The sequence below is a fragment of the Cynoglossus semilaevis genome, chromosome 7, assembly GCF_000523025.1.
Source record: "Cynoglossus semilaevis isolate Cse_v1.0 chromosome 7, Cse_v1.0, whole genome shotgun sequence".
NCBI classification, from domain to species: domain Eukaryota; kingdom Metazoa; phylum Chordata; class Actinopteri; order Pleuronectiformes; family Cynoglossidae; genus Cynoglossus; species Cynoglossus semilaevis.
Window position 1 is genome coordinate 2,022,627 of NC_024313.1, and position 21,159 is coordinate 2,043,785.

General features: G+C 38.3%; 3 protein-coding genes and 1 long non-coding RNA gene across 4 annotated transcripts; 1 reads left to right on the forward strand and 3 right to left on the reverse strand.

Moving 5' to 3' along the window:
- Positions 1-2,549: 2,549 nt before the first annotated feature.
- Positions 2,550-5,485, reverse strand: LOC103380694 (transcription factor 24). The gene is made up of 4 exons (XM_008312730.3): positions 4,641-5,485; positions 3,733-3,885; positions 3,442-3,606; positions 2,550-3,238 (listed from the first exon to the last, which is right to left on the reverse strand). The coding sequence occupies exons 1-4, from the start codon at positions 4,809-4,811 to the stop codon at positions 3,107-3,109; spliced, it is 621 nt and encodes a 206-aa protein (XP_008310952.1). The 5' UTR covers positions 4,812-5,485; the 3' UTR covers positions 2,550-3,106.
- A 2,624-nt stretch (positions 5,486-8,109) lies between these two features.
- On the reverse strand, positions 8,110-13,684 carry ephx1 (epoxide hydrolase 1, microsomal (xenobiotic)). Its single transcript, XM_008312708.3, has 10 exons — positions 13,561-13,684; positions 11,302-11,496; positions 11,015-11,195; positions 10,423-10,641; positions 9,978-10,107; positions 9,657-9,871; positions 9,464-9,572; positions 8,700-8,822; positions 8,198-8,600; positions 8,110-8,157 (listed from the first exon to the last, which is right to left on the reverse strand). Exons 2-9 carry the CDS (start codon positions 11,482-11,484, stop codon positions 8,393-8,395), a joined length of 1,368 nt encoding a protein of 455 aa, XP_008310930.1. The 5' UTR covers positions 11,485-11,496; positions 13,561-13,684; the 3' UTR covers positions 8,110-8,157; positions 8,198-8,392.
- On the forward strand, positions 11,503-18,316 carry LOC103380680 (uncharacterized). The gene is made up of 3 exons (XR_003050043.1): positions 11,503-12,005; positions 17,488-17,514; positions 17,882-18,316. It is a non-coding gene; the product is annotated as an uncharacterized LOC103380680 (long non-coding RNA).
- On the reverse strand, positions 14,608-16,197 carry srp9 (signal recognition particle 9). Its single transcript, XM_008312709.3, has 3 exons — positions 16,001-16,197; positions 15,825-15,893; positions 14,608-15,280 (listed from the first exon to the last, which is right to left on the reverse strand). The coding sequence occupies exons 1-3, from the start codon at positions 16,070-16,072 to the stop codon at positions 15,161-15,163; spliced, it is 261 nt and encodes an 86-aa protein (XP_008310931.1). The 5' UTR covers positions 16,073-16,197; the 3' UTR covers positions 14,608-15,160.
- Positions 18,317-21,159: the final 2,843 nt, after the last annotated feature.

Sequence of the window (21,159 nt, forward strand, 5' to 3'; positions counted from 1 at the left end):
GTGCACTTTCTCCCTCTCTCCCTCTCCCTCTCTCTCTCTCATCTGTGGTCGGCTTCTCAGACACATCAAAATGAATAATTGAATTGGACCTCAGTTTGAAGTTGTATTTTAGCGATTGGACTTCACTGACACTGGTAACTAAATACATGTTGAATAATGTGTTGGAGATACAGAATGGTAATAAGGAGGATGTTGGAAACTTTTCATGGCTGTCTATTAAAACTTTTTTTTTTACTTCAAAGTCCGGATTTACTTCCACTTGCGTTCCCTGATAATACTTTTTCTTTTCTTTTCTTTTTTTTAACAAATGTACAGTACATGCACTTTGTAATCATTTGCCCTGGTTTTATTCTTTCTGTGCAGCAAGGAATCAAATAATCCACAGCTCAGTATTGGTCCCCAACTTTTTGCTTTGGGAACCTTGCGCTACACCGGTGGTTCTCAATTATTTCTGTCACGCCCCCCCCGTCCTTCCCCCTCGACCCTCTTGGGGACAGAAATGTTTTCACGAAATACTACTCAGAACCTGATGACATATATATTTTTTTATCTGTATAAACCAGTTGCTGCCCCCTAGTGACTGGAGGCTTGTTATCATTCTAGCATTACAGCAGTGGTACACTTATGTCCATATTCCATTGGAAGCCCCTCACCGTGCCCCCCATGGGGACCCGCCCCACTATTTGAGAAGTACTGATTTTATTTAATAATTCATTTTTATGACCATTATACTATAATTCGCTCCCTCAATTACATCAGCCCTTTGATAAGTTGAGTTTGGAACATTGCTTTTTAAATTTGATTGTGTTTGTGTGTGTATGTATTATATCTTTGTTATAAGTTGTTATTTTATGGACTTTTGCTTCTTTATCAGAAGAACTGTCCACAGTTTACTGTAGTCAAGCAGGACTGTGCTTTAATATGTGTTTTGACTGGCAACCACTGCTGTAATACTTCGTTTTTCAGCATATATTACAAATTCAGATTTTATTTTGACATTTATTTCCGTTTGTTGTCGATTAATTCAAACCAAATTATTATACCAGCGCTGTACCGGTCAAGGCCAGTAAAGCCTTCTCTTCTGGTCTTTTCGCTTGGTTACGCTACTTCCGGTCACGTGTGTATACTCGGGGTTTTTATCCAGTTACATTTCAGCCTCATGTGTTGCCAGATTTAAATCAATCAGTCCTCGGGCCTTCAGAATTAGCGGTAGGACACCCGGTACCTAAAATGAATGGCAACAAGTTTGTTTCTTCAACCAATCAGATTTTGAGTTGGCAGCAACAAAGCCTTCTAGCTGGCGTACAGTTACGTTGGGGATTTGAGTGATTTGATTGGATGGTCAGTGAGCGTACGCGTCGAATCTGGTAAATTGCATCTATAGCGTCTTGCACGTGTGAAAATTACGTTTGCTCTACGTCCACAGCTTCTGTTGAGCGGACATTCTCGACGAGAAGTTAAAGTTTTGTCATAAATACGACAGGACAGACTGGACTTACGTTAACATCGATGGAAATATATATAAAAAACAACTCGTGAGAACTGGAGCTCTCCGAAAATATGTACGACGGCAATTGAACTCATCTCGAGGAAAGAGGAGGATGGATTTATTGTACAACTAATAAGACGTTTTGGTGAGTAAAAGTGATTTAATCTTTTTTAATAATATTTTAATTGTGTTATGTCATGCTATGCTATTATTGTATTAGGTTATTATTTATGCTTGGCGTACATTACGTGTCGCAGCCGTGGCTGAATTTTGCTTTGTGGTTGCTTTAGTAATGGTATAACTTTTCTAGAACTTTCTATGGACATAATGACATTATTAGGATGTGAATTTTACTCAGGCAGGACGCCCCTGAAGGCCCCGGTGGCGAATACGAAGCACACCACTGTTATTAATAAAACGGCCTGGGCAGAGATAGTTACCAAAATAATTCCAGTAATTCTGAAACGCTTATTTACTTTACAGCTCGTATAAAACTGAGACCCAGCTGTAAATCAAGATAACATGTTACACACTGTTCCTACCACGTATTGATTTGTGGTCTAATTAGTCAAGTGAAGCAGTCTTTTTCATTTCCTTTCATTAAATCTAATACTGTCAACCTGCTGTGATCTGGAAAACAACAATATAAGTCTGTGAGAAAGAGAGAAAGTTCATGTGCATTAATTTATGACTATTCTTAGTATATCTCCTGGTAGAATGACTAAACTAACCCAAGAGAGACAAAACTGTATTGTTGCATTTTGCAACAACAACAACAACAAAAACTGTTGCATTTGTGTACAGTGGTGAATGGCAACTTTTTGGTGTAGTACAGCTGTGTATTTTGGAAATTAATGATGAGTATTTACCCATTACCAAACAAACAACATTTTGTATTTTTGCAATGCGGTTTACTGTTTACATGTTTATCTTATTTCTGTTTCTATTACGACTGCACCCTAGGTTTTAGAACTGAGACAAGTCACGCCGGACTTGCTTTAAAATCCTCCCCCCTATTTTTGCAGTATGAAGGATTTGAGCTCTCTAAGTTTGTGTTAAGTCATTTTATTTGCCCAAATTCACAAACACATTTCATCTCAGCGCACTTTACAGTTTTAAGATCAGAATTATAATTACAATTCCTTCTTTGAAAAACCCGAAAAAAATGGAAGGTGTTTTTGTTTAGTCAGTGTTATACTGAGTTTAAATTAACAATACAAAGTGAAGCAGAGGACGTTTCACAAATTTAGTTTTAAAGGGAGAAGGTAGCTAAGGAAAAGTGGGGGGAAAAAAGTAAGAAAATTGTGCTGCCAAGCTAGGGGTTCGGCAAAGGGAGAAGTGACAAAAGGACGTGGAGGAGCAAGAGCTGAAAAGGTGTAGAGCAGGTTAGGTTGATAAAGTATTAAGAGGGCAAAGTGCGAGTGACTAAACAGAGGACGTTGAGAAGGAAGGAGAAATATTTTGTTGAGCTTATTAAAAAGGGAAATTGGAAATGGTGAAGGTAGCTGATACCCAGGAGGGGCAAAAGAGTACTTTTGTACAATGCTGATAAGTACATATCTGCATCTATCACTCTATACTGTTCCCAGATAAATCCTCAGTGAAACCACGTGTTGATTATGAATCTGTGTCTTCCGAGGCAGGGTTCAGTGTTTCTTCATGTCCAGGTGGGGACGCCTGTTTGGCTGGGAGTTCTGACAGCAGCTCTCCAATGCTGCCACAGTACAGTAGGGAACGCATGGGCCATTTCTGAAGAGAGGAGAGAACAAGTGCAAATAAATCTGCAGTTTTCATTTAAGCAGTATCTATCTATAACTATGCTATGCTAAATTATGCTATCACAAGTGCAAATAAATCTGCAGTTTTCACTTAAGCAGTATCTATAACTATGCTATGTTAAATTATGCTATGCTATGCTATATACAATGAAATAGTGTTACTTTGTTACTCACCTTTACTGGATGCAAGTATCCACCAGACCTGGGTGGCAGACTGTTCTCAGTCAGAATCCCTCCATCGTCCAGAGTCTTTGTCAGGTAGGCTATATAGTTAGTGGCGAGAACCAGAACGTCCAGTTTAGACAACTTGGTGTCAGGTGGCACTGAGGGGAACCCATCCTGTGGACCAACACATAGTCAACATTGTGTTTTACTTATTTTTTTTTTTTTTTGGTTCATTATCAACGTTTCAAAGTAACTGAAATTCTTAAAATTGAATCACATCAAAAGCAAATCTTCTTTAACCTGTAGGTTGTAAAAGGCCTCCCGTAAGCTGCGTACACGGTTCCTCTCTCGTGCTGCGTTTTGTGGTGAGTGGCCTTTGAGCATTCGGGAATGGATCGCAGGACAACAGCTAGAGCCTGAGTCTGTCCTGGACCCACATTTTGACTGTACCTGCTGCACAAGACGGCAGACAGGAGAGATAGTATCAGGGCCACATTCAGGACAAATGTATATTTATAAAATATATGGGAATAAAGTCGTGTGGACGATTAGGGGCCACTGAAAACAGTTAGTTTACAAGATTAAAATAATAAGCTTATAAAAGATTGTAGTAAATCTATGAGAGTAAAGTTGTTAGTTATAGGCCGTATGTCTAGGAGAAAGATGCTACAAAAAATTGAGACATACAATTATGAGAAATACGATTGGACTTGTTGTAAATCAATAAGAATAAATTAGTTTATTTATGATTGTATTCTCATAAACTTCCACTCCTCCCTGCCCCCGTAACGCTACAACTTTATTTTTGTAAATTTACGACTTTGTTTTGTAATTTTAATTTTGTATCATTCTCAACCTGTTACAAAATGCAATTTTAGGTGATGAGTCACTTTATCAGTTAACTGATGATAGACATTGGATATATGCTATAGAATTTTTTGTACAATATTTATAACAGGTCTTGTGGTTCTCAGTGACATATTAAAAATTTGTGTCAATAACGCACAATAACACACATATTTCTCTTGCACTTTGCCCTCTTGATACTTTATCAACCTAACCGGCTCTACACCTTTTCAGCTCTAGCTCATCTATGTCCTTTTGTCACTTCTCATATATGATAACATAAGCGGCGTTTGTCCCTAAGACGTTGTTACCTAATATTGCTAAAGCCTGGTTTGGATCTTGTTAGCACAACTCCGACTCACCATCCTCCCGGGCTGCGGCCAACTGCAGCGTGGGCTCTGCCTCTGTCTGTGCACAGATGCTGGGCTGCTGGCGGCAGACGCCTGCTGGAGCTGCGGCTCCTCCACGAAGCTGAAGTCCAGCTGATGCTTCGCTGCCACCTTACGGAGACCTTCCAGGGGGTTGACAGCCATGGATGCTGCCCAGGCAGGGGGTGGGATGGGGGGGTGCAGGAAACCTGTCCTTTTTTTTAAAAACTTAAAAAACCTTTAAAAGTTTTAATTTGAAGTCTTCGTTTGTCCTGTCATTTTTTTACTTACTCGGATGAAATTGTTGTTAACCAAGCAAAGTTGACCAGACGTCTGATGCTGGTGGAAACATCACGGTCACTTGTTGCTTGTCTGAGCATCAGTGTCCGACTGGAGAAGTCCTCCTAGTCTGACCTTCTCTTTCTCTCCCTCTCTGTCTCTCTCGCCACATCTTCCCTCACTCTCTCTCTCTCTGCTTGTTTCCTTATCGGGTGAGGTAATGTGAGGAACTTCATATACTCCTTATCTCAGCCGCCCGGTCGTCCTGATCCTCCCCTGGCTGTTTGGCTGCCAAGAAGAGCAGGCAGCCCAGTCGAGGGGAGTGGAGCTCTGGGTGGGAGGGTGAGGGGAGACGGGGCACTGAGGAGCTTGGGAAACTCAAAGCTGCTGCTACAGCTGGACGGGGGCTGAGGAGGGTCAGGGGCTCAGGACGCAGCGACATTGACCATTAGAAATAAGGGAGGCGGAAATTCACTTAGCCTTAGTTTGGAACCATTTTTGGCACGTTACCAGAGTTGTTTGCACTTGACCGTCAAACTGCATGATGGGCAGCGGACCTGTTTGGGTAACGTAAATGCACTTGACCGTCAAACTGCATGATGGGCGAACCTGTTTGGGTAACGTAAATAATGTGATTGGTTGTGACAGTGAAACCTGTCCATTTAAATGGTTGCATTTTAAACACGCAGGAATAAAGAGAATCCCCTATGGAAAATGGCTTTGCAAGAACTGTCGACCATTCAAGAAAAAAACTGAACGGAAGCTCTGTGAGGTGTGAATTCATGCGGCCGATGAGCTCTTACAGAGCGAAACAGTGTGTTAGAGAAAATAAATTTAATAATAAACTTGAAATAAATGTGTTTTTCTTAAGGCTAGTCTTTCATTGGGGTTTATGGTTAACAAGTCTAGACTTGATTTATAATGTTAGTTTGTGGTTTTTTTTGACTGTACATGTATTTTAATAATAAAAATAAAATCTCAGTTTGAATGAACAAAACATTAACATTTTATAGACACAAAATACTAAACGCGAAACAAAAGACGGCAACACAAACTTAGAAGTTAGAGTGAAATCAGGTGTATCATTGTAAAATAAATAATTGTAAAACAATTATTATTTATTGCACGATAATACGTAATAGAAAAATGGAACACTGTTTCGCCCTGTAAGAGATCATCATGTCGACTGGTGGACGAGGACAGTGTTTTTTTTTTTTTTTTTTCCTTCAAATATTTTATTATTAGAATCCAAATTCTCCCATTTTCAAAGATGGTGCCCAATCTGGATTCGTCTTGTCATAAAGATCATCTTTCTCCCCTGAAAATATAAAAAGATCAGCTTTCTCCCCTGAAAAAATAAAAAAAGTACATGGATACATAATTATACAAATGTACAGCATGTACATGTAAAATAATGTTCACATACATTTACATGTATATACACAATTTTGATATAATATATAGATATAGTTGCAATGTATATCATACGGTATTTATAACACCCAAATAATATGTACAGATAATATAATAAATGTACGATGTATGTCTTGTGAACATCATTAGAATAACAGTTTACACGAAAAATCACATTTTACTTTTTATTTAGCCAAGATGGCGGACTACGGAACTATGGGTAGTAGCTTGACGTCATCGGAAAACCATCTATTAAGCAGCATCTTAAAATGTTAACGGAACATAATATCAGCTGTGTACAGGGAGTTATTTTTGTGAAAATATATTTGTACTTGTAGCTGGATTTTAACACAGCGTAGTGGACATAACTGTATTGAATTGAAATCTACATCCATTTCTTATGTGTATGTTTCTCTGACGTTTGTATCGATCTCACCGAAAACAAATACAAATTTGGACCAATTTTTTATGTCTCACAGCGCAAAAGCTCTTTAATGATCAATAGATGATGCTTATGTTATTTCTCTTTGTAAACTGACTAAATGGAAAAAAAAACAAAACAAAAAAACAACAGCCTTACGAACCTATCCTTTTTGTGTACGTGTGTTTTACTGAATAACAGTTTTTTCCCCCGCATTTTTGGTGCTCTTCCACCAGTTCCTGGTTTCCCAACCAAATATTTTTGATGGTCTACTGGCATTGGTGGCATGAACTTTGTTCTTGACATTAAACAGCGGTGTGTAGTTTTAAAGTGGGGTGAGGGAGGATGCGGTGGGGGAGGGGGGGGGTTTAAAATGCTGTTGTTAACTGTAATGGACTCGGCCTCAACTGTTGTGACTTCGGATTAGATGTTTTGTGTTATTTTTTTTTCGAGGAATGCTTGGCACCTTGTCTCCGCTGTCGACTCTACAACAGCACGTGACCTTTGACCCACCATCTGCAGCTGCTTGGTTAACCGTTATCAGGACTACAAAGCTTGTTATAAAGAAGTCAGAAACAAGATGAACATCAGTCGGAGGAATAATGAACAGACGCTGGTGTTTGTTTTCATTCGTTTTACTTTCATCTGCACGTGGACGAACACCTCAAACTGTTAGATACGGAGGTGAAACGCCACGTTTAAACACAACGACCTGAAACTTTTGTTAGAACGTGTTGTTATTTCATATTATATTTTCTTAAAACGAGTCAAATCACACACAAGGCTAATATTTAAAAAAAGATCATAGCACACTCTACAGTATAAACCAGGGTTTGATAGTCAATACAAGGTCAATAATTGTGACGAGAGGAATATTACATCTTAATAAGTTCAGTGTTTTCATATAATTGTACTTTGGTTTTGTCTACCATAGTAAGAGTACATGGATGTAATAATCTGGTTGCGAGTAAAACCATTGTTAACACGCAGTAGCTCCAGACAGTATCAGATGTTACTCCACTTAATTTCAGTAGACATTATTGAATGTTGAAGGAACAGAAAATACATTACAAAGGAGACAATAAAACGTAGAGACTTTTTCTACCTACTGTATTTTCCAGAGTAGAAATCACACTTTTTTGTCCTTTGGCTGGATTTGTGACTTGTATATTAAAATATATAATTTCACATGCTTGTTATTTGCCACTAGAGGGCACTCTAGGCTTGTGTACCAGTATCTGCTACTCCTCTAGCACTGAAAATGTACATGTTCATTATTTTCACACTGACGGCCGCTAGAGGGCACTGGTGTGACTTATACTCCAGAGCTACTTATATGTTTTTTTTTTCCTTCTTCATTATGCATTTTTTGCTGGTGCAACGTATACGCCCAAGCGACTTATAGTCTGGAAAATATGGTAATTGAGTTTGACAGTACCTTATAGTCCGGAAAATATGGTAATTGAGTTTGACTGTAGAAGCCAAGCTTCACACCAAATGTAGCATTCCTAATCACACATTTGACCATTGATACAAATGGAGTTTGATTTAAATTACGACTTCCGATAGGTTTACAATTTTTTCACAATTTTCCATGTTTGTGTTCAAGGTCATTAATGTGTTAACTGCTCCGCTACTTCTTTTCCTTCTCCACCTCCTTAGTGAACTTCTGGATATCTTCTGCCATCAGCTGCGGCTCCTCCATGGCAGCAAAATGACCACCACGAGCCATGTAAGTAAATGTCACAATGTTGTGGTATTTTTGTTCGGCCCACAGTCTGGGTGAGTGTACGAGCTCATTGGGAAAGGAGGCGATACCAGTGGGAACCTTAACCGGAATCCTAGAAAGAGATAATGAAGGTCGGTTTTTAAAAAAGTATACGTTAGCTTCTTCAGCTTCAGGAGGCCGTCAGTGTTGTCTTTTATTTGTCGTAACTCACCTTGCATGTGGTGCGTCAAGGCCTTTGCTCAAGTTTTCTTTGTAGAACCTCATAGATGGGATAATACATTGAGCAACCCAGTAGATCATAACGTTGGTAAGCAGATCGTCCAGGGAGAATTTCCTGAAACACATTCCGCAAACATTCCGATGTTACTGACAGAGTGCTAGCAGTTAGTTACAACACAACCGAACAGCGGGCCAAATTTTGCCCCACATGTCATTTGTTGCGTAATTATACACAATTAAACATTAAGGTTATCTATAAAGTTGATGGGCTTCAATCTATACTAGCGATAACGACCGTAATAAGAACAATAATGCAATATTCATACATATGCTATCGATTTTTTTTTCTTCCGATAATGAAAAACCTAATAAATGAATCCCTGGATTTTGTCAAAATGTGCGAATAAAATCTTGTGAGATAGCGCATGATTGATGACATCGTCAAACCGTATCGTCAGGCAAAACGGCTAGTATCTATCAGGCTGGCTTGCCTGTGCGGTGCAATTCGTAGTTATTGCAAAGCGGTAGTTATAGGTACGTTCATTAAAACACGCCTCTCATTATTTCCCATCTGCTTATTGGAACTTCTTCTTCTCTTCTTTCTTTCGCCAATCTGAATTTGATACAGACCCATCTGCTGGTCACATCTGATAACACACCTAAACATTACATATCATCACCATGATCTGTAACATAAGTGTTTCATATGCAAAAGAAAAAAAAAGCTAAACACTGGCTTTAACTCAAACCCAATACCTGGTGAGTCCGCCATCGTTTAGATTTCTGAAATCACGGTTTGTCCAGGTGGAGAATTTCTCCAGGATGTAAGTCGCAAGACCTACAGGGGAATCGTTGAGTCCTCGACCTAGAAAAAAAAAAACAGCCAACCCTTACTAGAATGTTTGTTTTTATACAAAATTGAAGGCTACGAATATTTTCAGATCCTTACCAACGGTGTCAGGCTTGGTGGCCTGGATGTGCATGTAGCCACTTTCTTTGATGGTCTCCACCAGAATTTTTTCCTTGCAGGGAAAGATACCCCTTACATCCGTATCAGTGAATCCAAACAAATTAGGGAAGTGTTGACCAAGCACCATTGATAAAACCATGAGTGGACTAGGTTTCGAAGCAGGGAAGAAGTTCACATGCAGTCCTTTTACAGACCTGGGTGTACAAAAACATTGACATCAATCATACAACAGAGACATTTCACAAGTTTCACTTTCACTTTCAAGTTCTATATGTTTGTTGGTTCAGTTGTGGCTAGTACTTTGGCTCCAGCTGTGCCATGTTGGTGGTGATCAACCAGCCCCAGTCTCCACCCTGAGCATAGAACTGCTGGAAACCCAGACGCTTCATGAGCTTCAGGAAGATGTTAGCTGCACAAACTGAATTAAAGCCTGCACACACACACACATGAACACATAAAGAAAAGAAATGGTGACGTTATAAATTATGCTCTCCTTTAATAGTCAGCTAACAATGTGCTTTAATATGTTTGTTTTTTAATAAAAAATGAGGTCATTTCAGGTGGGATATTATAGGTTAATGAGGAAAATTTGTTTCAGTTTCAGTCAGTTTCTCAATGCTCCCTAAACTCTACGTCCCTAGCAATTAATTTAAGTACTTTCCAATTCTAGCACATACAAATATGTATTACTCAAATGTCTATGCTTTTTTTTTTTTTTTTGTGCTTTCATCCAAATACAACTAACCTTTCTTGTGCGGTCCTTCAGAGAAACCGTATCCTGGTATAGAGGGACACACAACCTCAAACACAAGATCATCCGGGTCTGATGGTTCTGTCAGCAGGGGAATCACTCCAAAGAACTCATAAAAGGAACCTGGCCAGCCATGAACCATTATCAGAGGAATGGCAGTCTTCCCTTGCGGCACGTTCTTGGGCTTCACGTGCAGGTAATGTACATCAATGCCTGTGTTACAGATATACAATATAGTACCATAGTAAGTAAGTAAGTAAGACCTTGGATCAGGGGTGAAACAGCGGGGCCGGGTCATGAGCAGATAGATGGGGCATTCATGTAAACTAAATGACATGTAAAAGTCATGCATAACGGCTTTTATCATTTTCTACACCATCTATTGGAGAAATGTGGGTATTGCAGAGAAAAGGCATAAGTATAATAAATATAATATAAATAAATTATATCATTTGGAAAAGTTTGGGGCGGGCCGGATTAAAAAAAGCGGAATGGGCCGCATTCGGCCCCCAGGCCTTAGTTTTCCCATGCCTTCCTTTGGATTGTACTGTGTTACAGAGGTTGTCAGATGTGTGTGCGGCCTCACCTTCGATATTGGTCTTAAAGTGCGGGTACTGGTTCAGTTTGTCCACTTGTTGTTTCCAGTTAAAGTCGTTTCTCCAGTAAGAGATCACCTTTTCCAAATACTGAGAGTTAAAGCCATAAAGAAACTGGCTGTCCTCCAGAGAAGCAACGGGCCGTGTCTGGTCTATTCTTCGGTGAAGGTCCTGGGAAAAAAAGCAAAGATTTTTTTTTTGTAAATTCACCATCCCGTCTTCTAGTCGTCTACACTGACTCGTCCTCATAATCGTAATAAACCATTCCAAAACTGACCTCAAGCTCTTCATCGCTGGTTGTGATTTTGAATGGTCGTATGGTGACATCCTCTGCACCATCAGGGGGCGCTCCTGCTCCCCACCAACCATCCTCTACTGTCAGAACTCGCTTCTTTCTTCCCTGAACCAGGAAGTAGACCAGTCCTCCAACCACAAGGCCAACGAGCACCAACGTAAACATGATGCTCAGAGTCTGGAAAAGGATATAAAAAAAAAACAGTGCAGTGATATGACATGGGATTTTGGGAGAGTCTTTTTAATAGTATTTTATTTCATTATTTCTTTGAAGAAAAAGTCGTTGTAGTTTACATTAATTAAATATTTCTTTGGCATTGTTAGCATGCAAATCTTATGTTGAGTAAATGTTTAAGTGTCCTGTTTGATCAGCTGCTTAAAACTGGTTTAAAATTTGACAGGTTGAATTATTGAGCTATACCTTGTTATGATCCAACACTGTTTGATTCAGTGATTATTTTATAATTCTAGTTCCTCAATCTTGTGACTTATGGACACAAAGCACAAAGTTTCTTTTGTATCTTGATTTCACTTTGTCATGTTAACTTAATCTGTTTTTTTTTTGTTTGTTTGTTTTACATGTAACTCCTAAACCAGCTTCCAATCAACCAGACAAGCCTAACCGGCTGTTGCCCATCTATACAGCAGGATCTTCAGTGTCAGTCAATGAGGCTGAGGCCATACCAGGTATTGCTGTTTGTTCACCTTTAACACAAATGCTTGTCATTTCCACTTACCCTATGTACAAATCTTGTTCACCTTTAACACAAATGCTTGTCTTTTCCACTTACCCTATGTCCCAATCCTATGTACAAATTATATACCTTTGCTCTATTAGATACCAGCCATTTTTATTGACGTTCTAAAGTTCTGTCTGGACAGACACTATACATTGTAGGATGTTAGAGTCACACTGTATGGATACTGTATAGATAGATACAGAGATAGATAGATACTTTATTGATCCTCAAGAGAAATTAAGGAAAATAAGCGAGACCACACTCTTTAGAAACACATTTCCACAATAAGAAACTATAGAAATGATCCCTGAAAGTATAGTCAGTCAGTCAGCAAGTGTGGCAGTTAACATAAACATTTCAAAAAAGGGTCACAAATGGGTGTAAAACCTTAAAACTTTGAATAAAAACAACCTTAGGAAATTCAACTTTGAATAACCTGCATAGTCTTTGTTCACTGAAGTTAGCGCTTAGTTAGAAAATAACACAAATGTTTGACATAATTCAATGAGTGTGACACAGTTCGTCGGTAAGTCATGTGTTATGAGAAAAATGTGGCAAAAAAAAATCCAAACAAACACTTTTACATAGTTATACTATTTTTGAGGTCTTGGCCTCTTTAAGGGGATTTAGTTAAGTCTCTTAAGGAGAGATGCAGACTACGCAACACGCAAGTAGATTTGCCGATTTATTTCAATTTTCGAATTTTATCACACAAATGGGATTAAAACAACTACTACTACTCTCTAACGACAAGATGAAACAGTTATTTTCCTAGTTGTATCAGGTAAGTCCACTGTTAAGTGGCTATATTTTTCTTTTGTGTTTCTCCTGGCTGTTAGTTGTTAAGGCGGCGAACAATTTGGAGCAAGGGTGAAAGTACTCAATACAACCTGAACTTCCTCTCTGACCCACCTAACAGACATGGAAGGCAAACAATACGTGTCAATCAATGACGAAACACGTTATGAAATTATGAATGTTCAAACTAAAGTAGTTTTCGAGAAAAGCTCTGTATTCACTGTATTACACTGCTTTTAATACAGTATGTACTAACAAAGTGTTACACATACTAGCACTTTAGCAGGTGCAAAGTAATTTTAAATAAGAGCAGCAAAAAAAAAACAAAAACAAAAAAAAAACCGCGACATCAATTATTAACATCACTTTATTCTGTATCACGTAGTACAAAGTGTGTTGTGCTGTTTAGTCGACGTCTCCTGCTCCGTTTTGTTTCGTCCTCAATTCATATGAACTTTGCTCAAAATTTGATGCGAATGTGTTTACGGTATGGCTGCACTTTTAAAACTCGACAATAGTTTTAAGCCGTTTTATAGACTATATACTGAACAGGCTGCAACCGAACCTAACTTCGTATTCTGCCTTATCTAAACTCTCCGTACCGACATCAATTATGTCTCGTAAACTACGCTACGACATCCAAACGTAGTTTCACACAGAGTTTAAGAACGGGGTAAGGAAGAGATGTGTTGCGTTTACGTTACCTGCTCCTGCTGCTGTAGCGGAGAATTCCAGTTGCTGTGCTGACCGCGTTCGGTTACCTAACAGTAGCCCTTTTTATTCTAGGTGTATAAAGGGAACAAGAGTAGCGGAGACTTCCAAAATAAAAGTACTGCCAGGAGCAACAGCTACTGTAGATCGAACAACAGTACAATTTCCACTAAAGTAATAAATGTCGTATAAAAAAAGCTATATATAGAGAGACTACAGAGAAGCCTAAATTCTGTATACACAAATAAACACAACCTATTACTAATGTTAAAGTATTCACTACTACATAGTTATTGCATATTATTGGTAGAATTGGAGTTATAATTTAGCATTTTTGCATATTAATTAGCTATTACTAAGCAGAACTGCTATTATTTCCAGTAATATACAGAAAATGAACAACCGTGATTCTTGATTAATCACGATTAATCTAAAGCCCTAATTTATACACAATTTTATAAAAAAAGAAGTAAAACCTAAGCCATCCAGATATTTTTTATCTTTTTATTTGAGCTTAATTTATTTTCCTGAAAATTAATGACTAGTTGTTTAAGATTCTGAGTGGTGCTTTTAAATCATAATTTTGAAACATAAAAGTAATTAGTTGAAATAATATTTTTATCTTTAATTGCTTTAAACAATTACTAGACATTTCAGGCGACCGTAGTTGAATTCCAAGCGGGTCCATGTTGGAAAACACTACCGTAAACACGTTAGAATCTTGTCAATACGGCTGTAATTTCCATAACACGGTAAAAATTAAATGTGCAAATACATTTTTGGAGTTAAAGTTTCCAATAGTTTTGTTTAATAGAAGAATTCATCTTCAAAATTGCAGAAAAAGAAAACACAAAAAGCCATACCATGTGTACTGGACTAAATAAACATTTATTAAAAATGTAACATAACTATTATAAGCATTCGAAATCGCATGTGGAGCAGGACGATGTTGTTGAGAAATGAGAAAGACCTGCTTTGTTCAGGCAGCACGAGTTCATAAGAAAGAAAAAAAAACGGCAACAATGATTTAAAAAAAAAAAAAAAAAAAGCCGGCAACAATGATTTTAAAAAAACAAACTTTCTGTAGCCTTCTTGTGCCATATTTTCATCTGCTTTAAAAATAAATAGACAATTAAGGGTAACACCTAAAAATGGTGCCAAAGCTGCTCTGCTGCCATGTCAGCAGCAGGGGGATTAGTACAGTTCTTCTATCCCACATCATCCCATTGCTACATTCCCTTCCTTTTTCTTTTTCTTTTGCAACTTTCCACACTTGTGTTGACACTGTGTTCATAGCATCAGAGATGTGATCAAAATGCCTGCAATGATTAGCATGACGATTCTACTAACAAAAGATGTTGTTGGAATAAAAAGAACTTCTGGGAGAATATATACAGTATGTTATGTCACATCTCTGACAGTATTAAAAAAGTAGAAAGGGAAGAATCAGTGTCACAACATTTCAAATTTGCTGAAGAATAATTTCTCTGATTTAAACTTGTATTCTGTACGGTCCTGTATCCTAAACGATTACTTTGTCCTAAACTCAGTCCGTGATCTTGTGTAGCAGATCCACGCTGTTCGTAGTGGTTTTCAATCCGTCTCCATGGCCCCACTGTGAGTCTCTTTGGACACCATGAGTCTCATTAATTTTCCATGGAGCTTTTCGATCTTCTTTACGTCTTGAGCCTGGTCTGTCTTGTACTGTAAGCACTAGAAAGATGGGAGACAGGTGTTGAGGTACTGTAAGCACTAGAAAGATGGGAGATAGGTAGAGTTGAGAGTGAATTGAAAATAAAGCCATTTACACAAATTAGCAACTAGCACAAATAAAGCCATTTACACAAATTAGCAATTAGCAACTAGCATCTAATCACTAAGATTTAAATAATTCGGTTTTTTTAATCAAAAATTAAACTATTTAGTGAAGGAGAATAAGAATGTTGTTTCTTTAGCGTATTGTTTAAAATTGATTAATTACGCAACAAAACCAAACAGCTTGTCTAAATACTTTAACTACTGTATTGAGGGATTTATTAAAAAAAAAAAAAATCCTTTAACTACTGTATTGAGGGATTTATTTTAAAAAAATTGATTCGTGTCCTACAACAACAAATCTGCCATATCAAAAGATGACACTGATAGGGGCCGTATATTTATCGACGAAATAAATTTGTCAATCGAAAAGAAGGGTTTTTTTCGCTAATATAACAAAACAAAAAACAAAAAAAGTAGATTTTCCCCCCCCGTTTCTTACCACGGCGTCGTCGGTCACTTTAATGCAGAGGTTACCATCACAGTGTCTATATTTAAGAACCACTCTGACCTGCGAACACGGCACAAACCATTTGGTTAATCACAGCTTGAGAGCCACACAGAAAAGTCACGTCTCAACGAAACCGAGAAACAATCTTCATAACGCATAAAATGTACCTTCATGGGTTCAGTTAGATACAGTCTTTCCGCCGCCCGGGCGAACTCCTCCCATGTCTGATAGTAAGGCATTTTTGGTCTAAAACAAAGCAGCTGTTCAGGAGAAAATTCTGTTTGAATCCTAGCAGTAGGTTAGCAATGGTCGGAACACCACATCAGCAGCAGCGTGACAGCAACCAATCAGCGAGAAGAAACCGAAGTACAAATAGAACTTCCGGGTCACATTCTTCTTTTACGTTTTTTTTTGGCAGCCGGGCGCCAGCAAGCGCAATTCTGACCTCTACAGTCATTAAACCATATTTAATAAAGCGTCAAACATTTTTCAATCATTAAAACTTTTACCGTAAAGCACTTTGTACCAACACTGTTGTTTTAAATATGCTATATATTAACTCTGCCGGATTTTGTTTTCAGAATTATTTTGCAAAAACCTACCGTACGAAAGTAACGTGTCGGATTACTATGCCGCTGCTTGCTTTAAGGAAGCTGAAGGTGTAATTCAATGTTTTAACCACCAAGTGTCAGGCCAATCTTAGTAAAACAAAAATAAACAAACAGGCGACTCCAAACAAATGGTAAGGGGTTCGATTCCAGGTTTGTGTCAGTGTATATACTGTATTTGTACACCAGGAAGAACAGTTGACTAAATAAATAATAAAACAAACAAACATGCAGAAATCCGTAAAGAGGTTTATTTTTGAAATAAATATAGAAAAAAAAGATCCAGGTTCCTTTAAATCTAATGTAACGCGAATAAAATGTGCGTCTTAAATGTCACAGAAACACCGCTGACAAGGAGTAGGTGGTGTGCAACTTTAGCTTAGCCACGTGAGGTCATGACTTACGTCTATTTGTACAGTATGACAAACAATAATTTTAAAGTCTGAAAAAATTAGGTTTATGCCGGAAAGACAGACAAGGTGCAAACAAGGTCTGACATATTGTTCAAGAACGTGATACGTGGCAGAGAAGTACATAAGAGTGGTGCAGGACAGATAGCTCAGGATGAGAAGTGGCAACTGTCTTTAAGACAGTTTAAGAATAAAACCTGTTAAACTATAGATAAAAATCTTTTTTTTTTTTTTTTTAATAAATGTGTATCATTTTCACGAACACTACATTCAGAATGCAGTTTTTTTCTTCTTTTCAGCATGCTACTTTGTGCACAGATCACAAACTCACAGCTCCGGTGATGCAACTCAGTTGTCAGGGGCAACCTACATTGCTACTTCCCACACGTTGTGAATTGCTGCTTTCAAGTCCTGTCGGAAATCTTGATTGTGGGAGCAACCAAGGCATTTAACGGCGGCAATGTGTTTTTGAGTTTACAGAATTAATTTTGAGTAACGGACAAATTAGCGTGAATTTATTGACAAATACATCACATTGAGGTAAATAAAATGACCATAACAGACGTGTTAAATGTCAGTGCCATAAAAAATATATAAAAATGTTTTAATGTTTGTTTGTTTTTTTTCCCCTCGTAGTTCCCCGTTCTGGTCAGAGGTTCCATGGTGAGTACAAAAAAACCCCAACAAAACACAACAAACAAACAAAAATAACATAAAATTTAAAAACATTTTTAAATTGACTCACCCATAAAGCTTTTTGTTATTTAATTGAAACGTCAGTAAACATTGTTCTGACAATTTTGATTTTCATAGAGTTTCATAAGGTGGAAATTGAATAATGGACACCGTGTGTCACCGTAACATCCAATTGGAGGCTTGAACTGACGTCACCAGGCATACACATAATTCTTTAAATTCATGTTTTGTTGCTTTCTTACGATACACTTTATTACTTTTATTTATTTGCTCTTTCTTACTATTTTCACGTATTTTTTAACGGCAACTCTCTCTCTCTCTCTTTTTAAACCAGAGTCTCTAATCTCAGAGCTGAGAGTGCGACCCTGAATGCAGCACGGAAAGCGGCAGCGAGGCCGTGTGTGAAGAGCACAGAGCCGCAGCAAAGCCCCCCCACACACAAGTGCTCCAAGACGGTCAGCCACAGTCCACTCTCTCCTCGGCTCTGGTGACTCTTCGTCCGCGCAGCCGCGACGTTCTGGAACATGTAGGATACCATAGTTTATGTTTTTACGTTTTGTTTTTTTTTCTTCTTTGGTGTAAATAACAAAAAAGTTTCACCGGGTAGCCAGCACACTGTGGAGCCGCGGTCATCTGGTCTAATTCATCTGGTCGCCCGCAGCCCCTGTAACGAGCCACGAACTTGAGTGTTTGAAGTACAGACCGAGGCTAGCCGCTGTTGAAAGCTGCCGTCTGCGATTCGCTCGGCTTGACAACAGCTGCGTCATGAGGTAAGAAAAGCTGTTTTAATATGTGGAATATCAAGTCATGTAAGAGAAGTGTGGACCCTGTGGACGTGACGCGGGGAGAGTCGACGCGGGGGGGGCGGGAGGGGGGAAGAAAAAACCCAGCTGACATGTCTTTGTACTTGTACTGGAGCGTTTGAATTTGATGGACAGCGGCTCTGCTTCGTGAAGTCATCGTTGGCACATGTTTGCACTGTAAACATGTAAATGTTATCCCACAGCAGTGATGCATTTGGCCTAATTTGTTAGCGTTGTGTTAACGACTGCTGGGTTCCTTGAACGTCTCATTCGGTTTTATGCTGCATTTGGGACGTACCCGGGTTGGCAATTACCCTTCGGTGAAAATGTGTCCAAAAATGTGTATTCTGCTCTTACCGCCACATTCACACACACATATTACTGTGTACTGTCCGAGTATTGTTTGTTATTTTGAATACATAACAGTGAATCGAACCTTAAGGGTTTGTTCAACTACTTTCAAAAATATATATCATTTGTTTTTTATTTTGAAGAAATGGAACATGAAATAATTAAAACCAGAACACCAGATTTTAAACCCCTTTGTATATATATATTTATATATATATTTAAAACGCCTTTAAAATATATGTTTTTGCATATATGTATAAATATGTTCTGCATTAGTTTAAATTATTTTATTTAAATTTTTATTTTTTTTCACCAGATTACATATATATGTACCTATATTTATATATATTGTATATATTTAAAACCCCTTTAACATATATATACATATATGCATATATACATAATAAGTATAGACTCCAGATACATATATGTATATATATTTAGTGTTCTGATTTTTTAATTGTTTTACCAGATTACATATATATGAACATATATATACATATATATATAAAAAATTACTGCATTTTTCTAGTCTAAACAATATCTAAATACCACCAGTTGTTTCCGGAACAGCGAGATGAGTGATGTTCAAACCACATTATTGTAACCTCACCTCCAGCTGTCATTGAATCCTACCCCTCCCTCAAACCTTTCCGTGGTCGACATCCACCTTTAACACTGAGCCACAAAAAAAATTTAAAGTTGAAATAAAATAAAGTTAAAGGCTCAAACTTAGGAGGCCTGGACAAGGTCATTGTTCCTTGTAAATAAGGACCTAAATAAAGACACCGCACACCCAGCCATTGAGCATCGTGCGCTTTGAAAATATCAGCTAACACCCTTGACATGTGCCGGACACCGGAGCCGCAGCTTCCATGTAGGAGAAAAACGACAACACAACGACTAAATATTTATACTCTCCGATCCGTCACATCGCGTCAGAAGTGCACTCGTGTCTTAGTTTCTCACACAAGTAGTGTCACCCTACCTGCGATGTGTAAGGTGTAGGGGTGCACCCATTTGACGCTGGAGTCTCTCTCTCTCTCTCTCTCTCTGAATGGCGGTGGTGTGAAATGCATGGGATGAAATATTTTCTGTTGCCTCAGGAGTTGTGGAGTTTACCTTGGTTTGAGTTGTGTAGTTGTGGACCGACTGATTGGAGATCAGTCCTTCCTAACCCTTTTTTTTTGGCTTGTGACCCCAGTTTGACATGACAAATGTCTGGCGACCCCGGAGACGTTTTTTTTTTTTTTTTCTAGATTAGATTAGAGCACAACGTGATATTTTATTTTCCCTGACCAGCTTGTCTATACAATACTGAACAAACAATCTCTTAAACAGTGAATTATGAAAGATGGAAAGTATTACAGTGCTTCAGTTTGTCATGCATTTTTTTAAAAAAAACGATGAAAGATGGAAAGTATTACAGTGCTTTAGTTTGTCGTGCATTTTTTAAAAATTAATTACTGGACATTTCAGCTAAAACCATTTGAATTCCCGGCAATCCCACATGGCGTTGCGACCCCATGGTTGAAAAACAATATAAATGACTATTTCAGTTTTTTTTAAGTCGGTTAAATTTATGTTTACTTCCAGCTAAGAAAAGTTGCAACATTTACAGTATAATGCCTTAATACAGTGGTTCTCAGTTATTTTCTATCATGCCCCCCCTTGGGGACAGAAATGTTTTCACGCCCTACCCGACCACTCCGACTCACACCCCGGAAAAAAGCTAAGATTAAAACTTAAAAAAACAGCACTGTTTTTGATGGTTGCTATACTGTTGCTATTATTTTTAAAGTGGTAATTATGACATGTGTTTGTTCAAGGTACTCGTATATCGTCAGTACTGACAACATTATGCTCTGAACACCGTGTCTCTCCTAAGCCGTGACCTTCCTGAACCCTCTCTAAATGAAACCAAGGCTGATTGTTAGAGTGGTTGTTCTTTAATTAGAAACAGTTTGGGGTTTGATCACAGGCTTTATTACCACATCAGATTTTCTCAGACTTGGAAGACCTTTAACTTCATGTTACTCCTGTGGACTTTGCCAGTCTTTTTTAAAATTATTTTTCATAAATACTCGAGTAAAAGGTCAAAGGATAAAACTGTAGCTAGAAGATTAGAAAAGTCAAAAGTACAACCCACGTCATTGGCTTAAAACGTCGCCTACTAAAAACCTAAATACCATTGTTACTTCTTTATGTAAACCCTACTCCACTGTGTCAAGAAAGTCTCCTGTGTCTTTCAGCAACTAAAAAGTAAGTCTTTGTAACTTTTGATGTTTGACGTCTTCTGTTGATAAATTATGTAAGACACCGATTAGCTCAAAAAGACAACAGTCGTCGGGTTAGTCCTTTGTCCCTGTAAGCCAGTGCTTCTCAAATAGTGGGGCGGGCCCCGTCTGGAGGGGGTGTCGTGAGGTGCCAGGGGGGGGCGTTTGGGGTGGAATATGGC

Excerpts from the sequence above, each read along its gene's own strand:
- LOC103380694 (XM_008312730.3), bottom strand. The coding sequence starts at position 4,811 with ATGGCTGTCAACCCCCTGGAAGGTCTCCGTAAGGTGGCAGCGAAGCAT. Across the intron at positions 3,886-4,640 it reads GGCCGCAGCCCGGGAGGATG|CAGGTACAGTCAAAATGTGG; the intron begins GTGAGTCGGAGT and ends CGTCTTGTGCAG. Across the intron at positions 3,239-3,441 it reads GATACTTGCATCCAGTAAAG|AAATGGCCCATGCGTTCCCT; the intron begins GTGAGTAACAAA and ends TCCTCTCTTCAG.
- ephx1 (XM_008312708.3), bottom strand. The coding sequence starts at position 11,484 with ATGTTTACGTTGGTGCTCGTTGGCCTTGTGGTTGGAGGACTGGTCTAC. Across the intron at positions 10,642-11,014 it reads CTTTAAGACCAATATCGAAG|GCATTGATGTACATTACCTG; the intron begins GTGAGGCCGCAC and ends TCTGTAACACAG. Across the intron at positions 8,823-9,463 it reads AACGATGGCGGACTCACCAG|GAAATTCTCCCTGGACGATC; the intron begins GTATTGGGTTTG and ends AATGTGTTTCAG.
- srp9 (XM_008312709.3), bottom strand. The coding sequence starts at position 16,072 with ATGCCTTACTATCAGACATGGGAGGAGTTCGCCCGGGCGGCGGAAAGA. Across the intron at positions 15,894-16,000 it reads ATCTAACTGAACCCATGAAG|GTCAGAGTGGTTCTTAAATA; the intron begins GTACATTTTATG and ends CCGTGTTCGCAG. Across the intron at positions 15,281-15,824 it reads AAGTGACCGACGACGCCGTG|TGCTTACAGTACAAGACAGA; the intron begins GTAAGAAACGGG and ends CCATCTTTCTAG.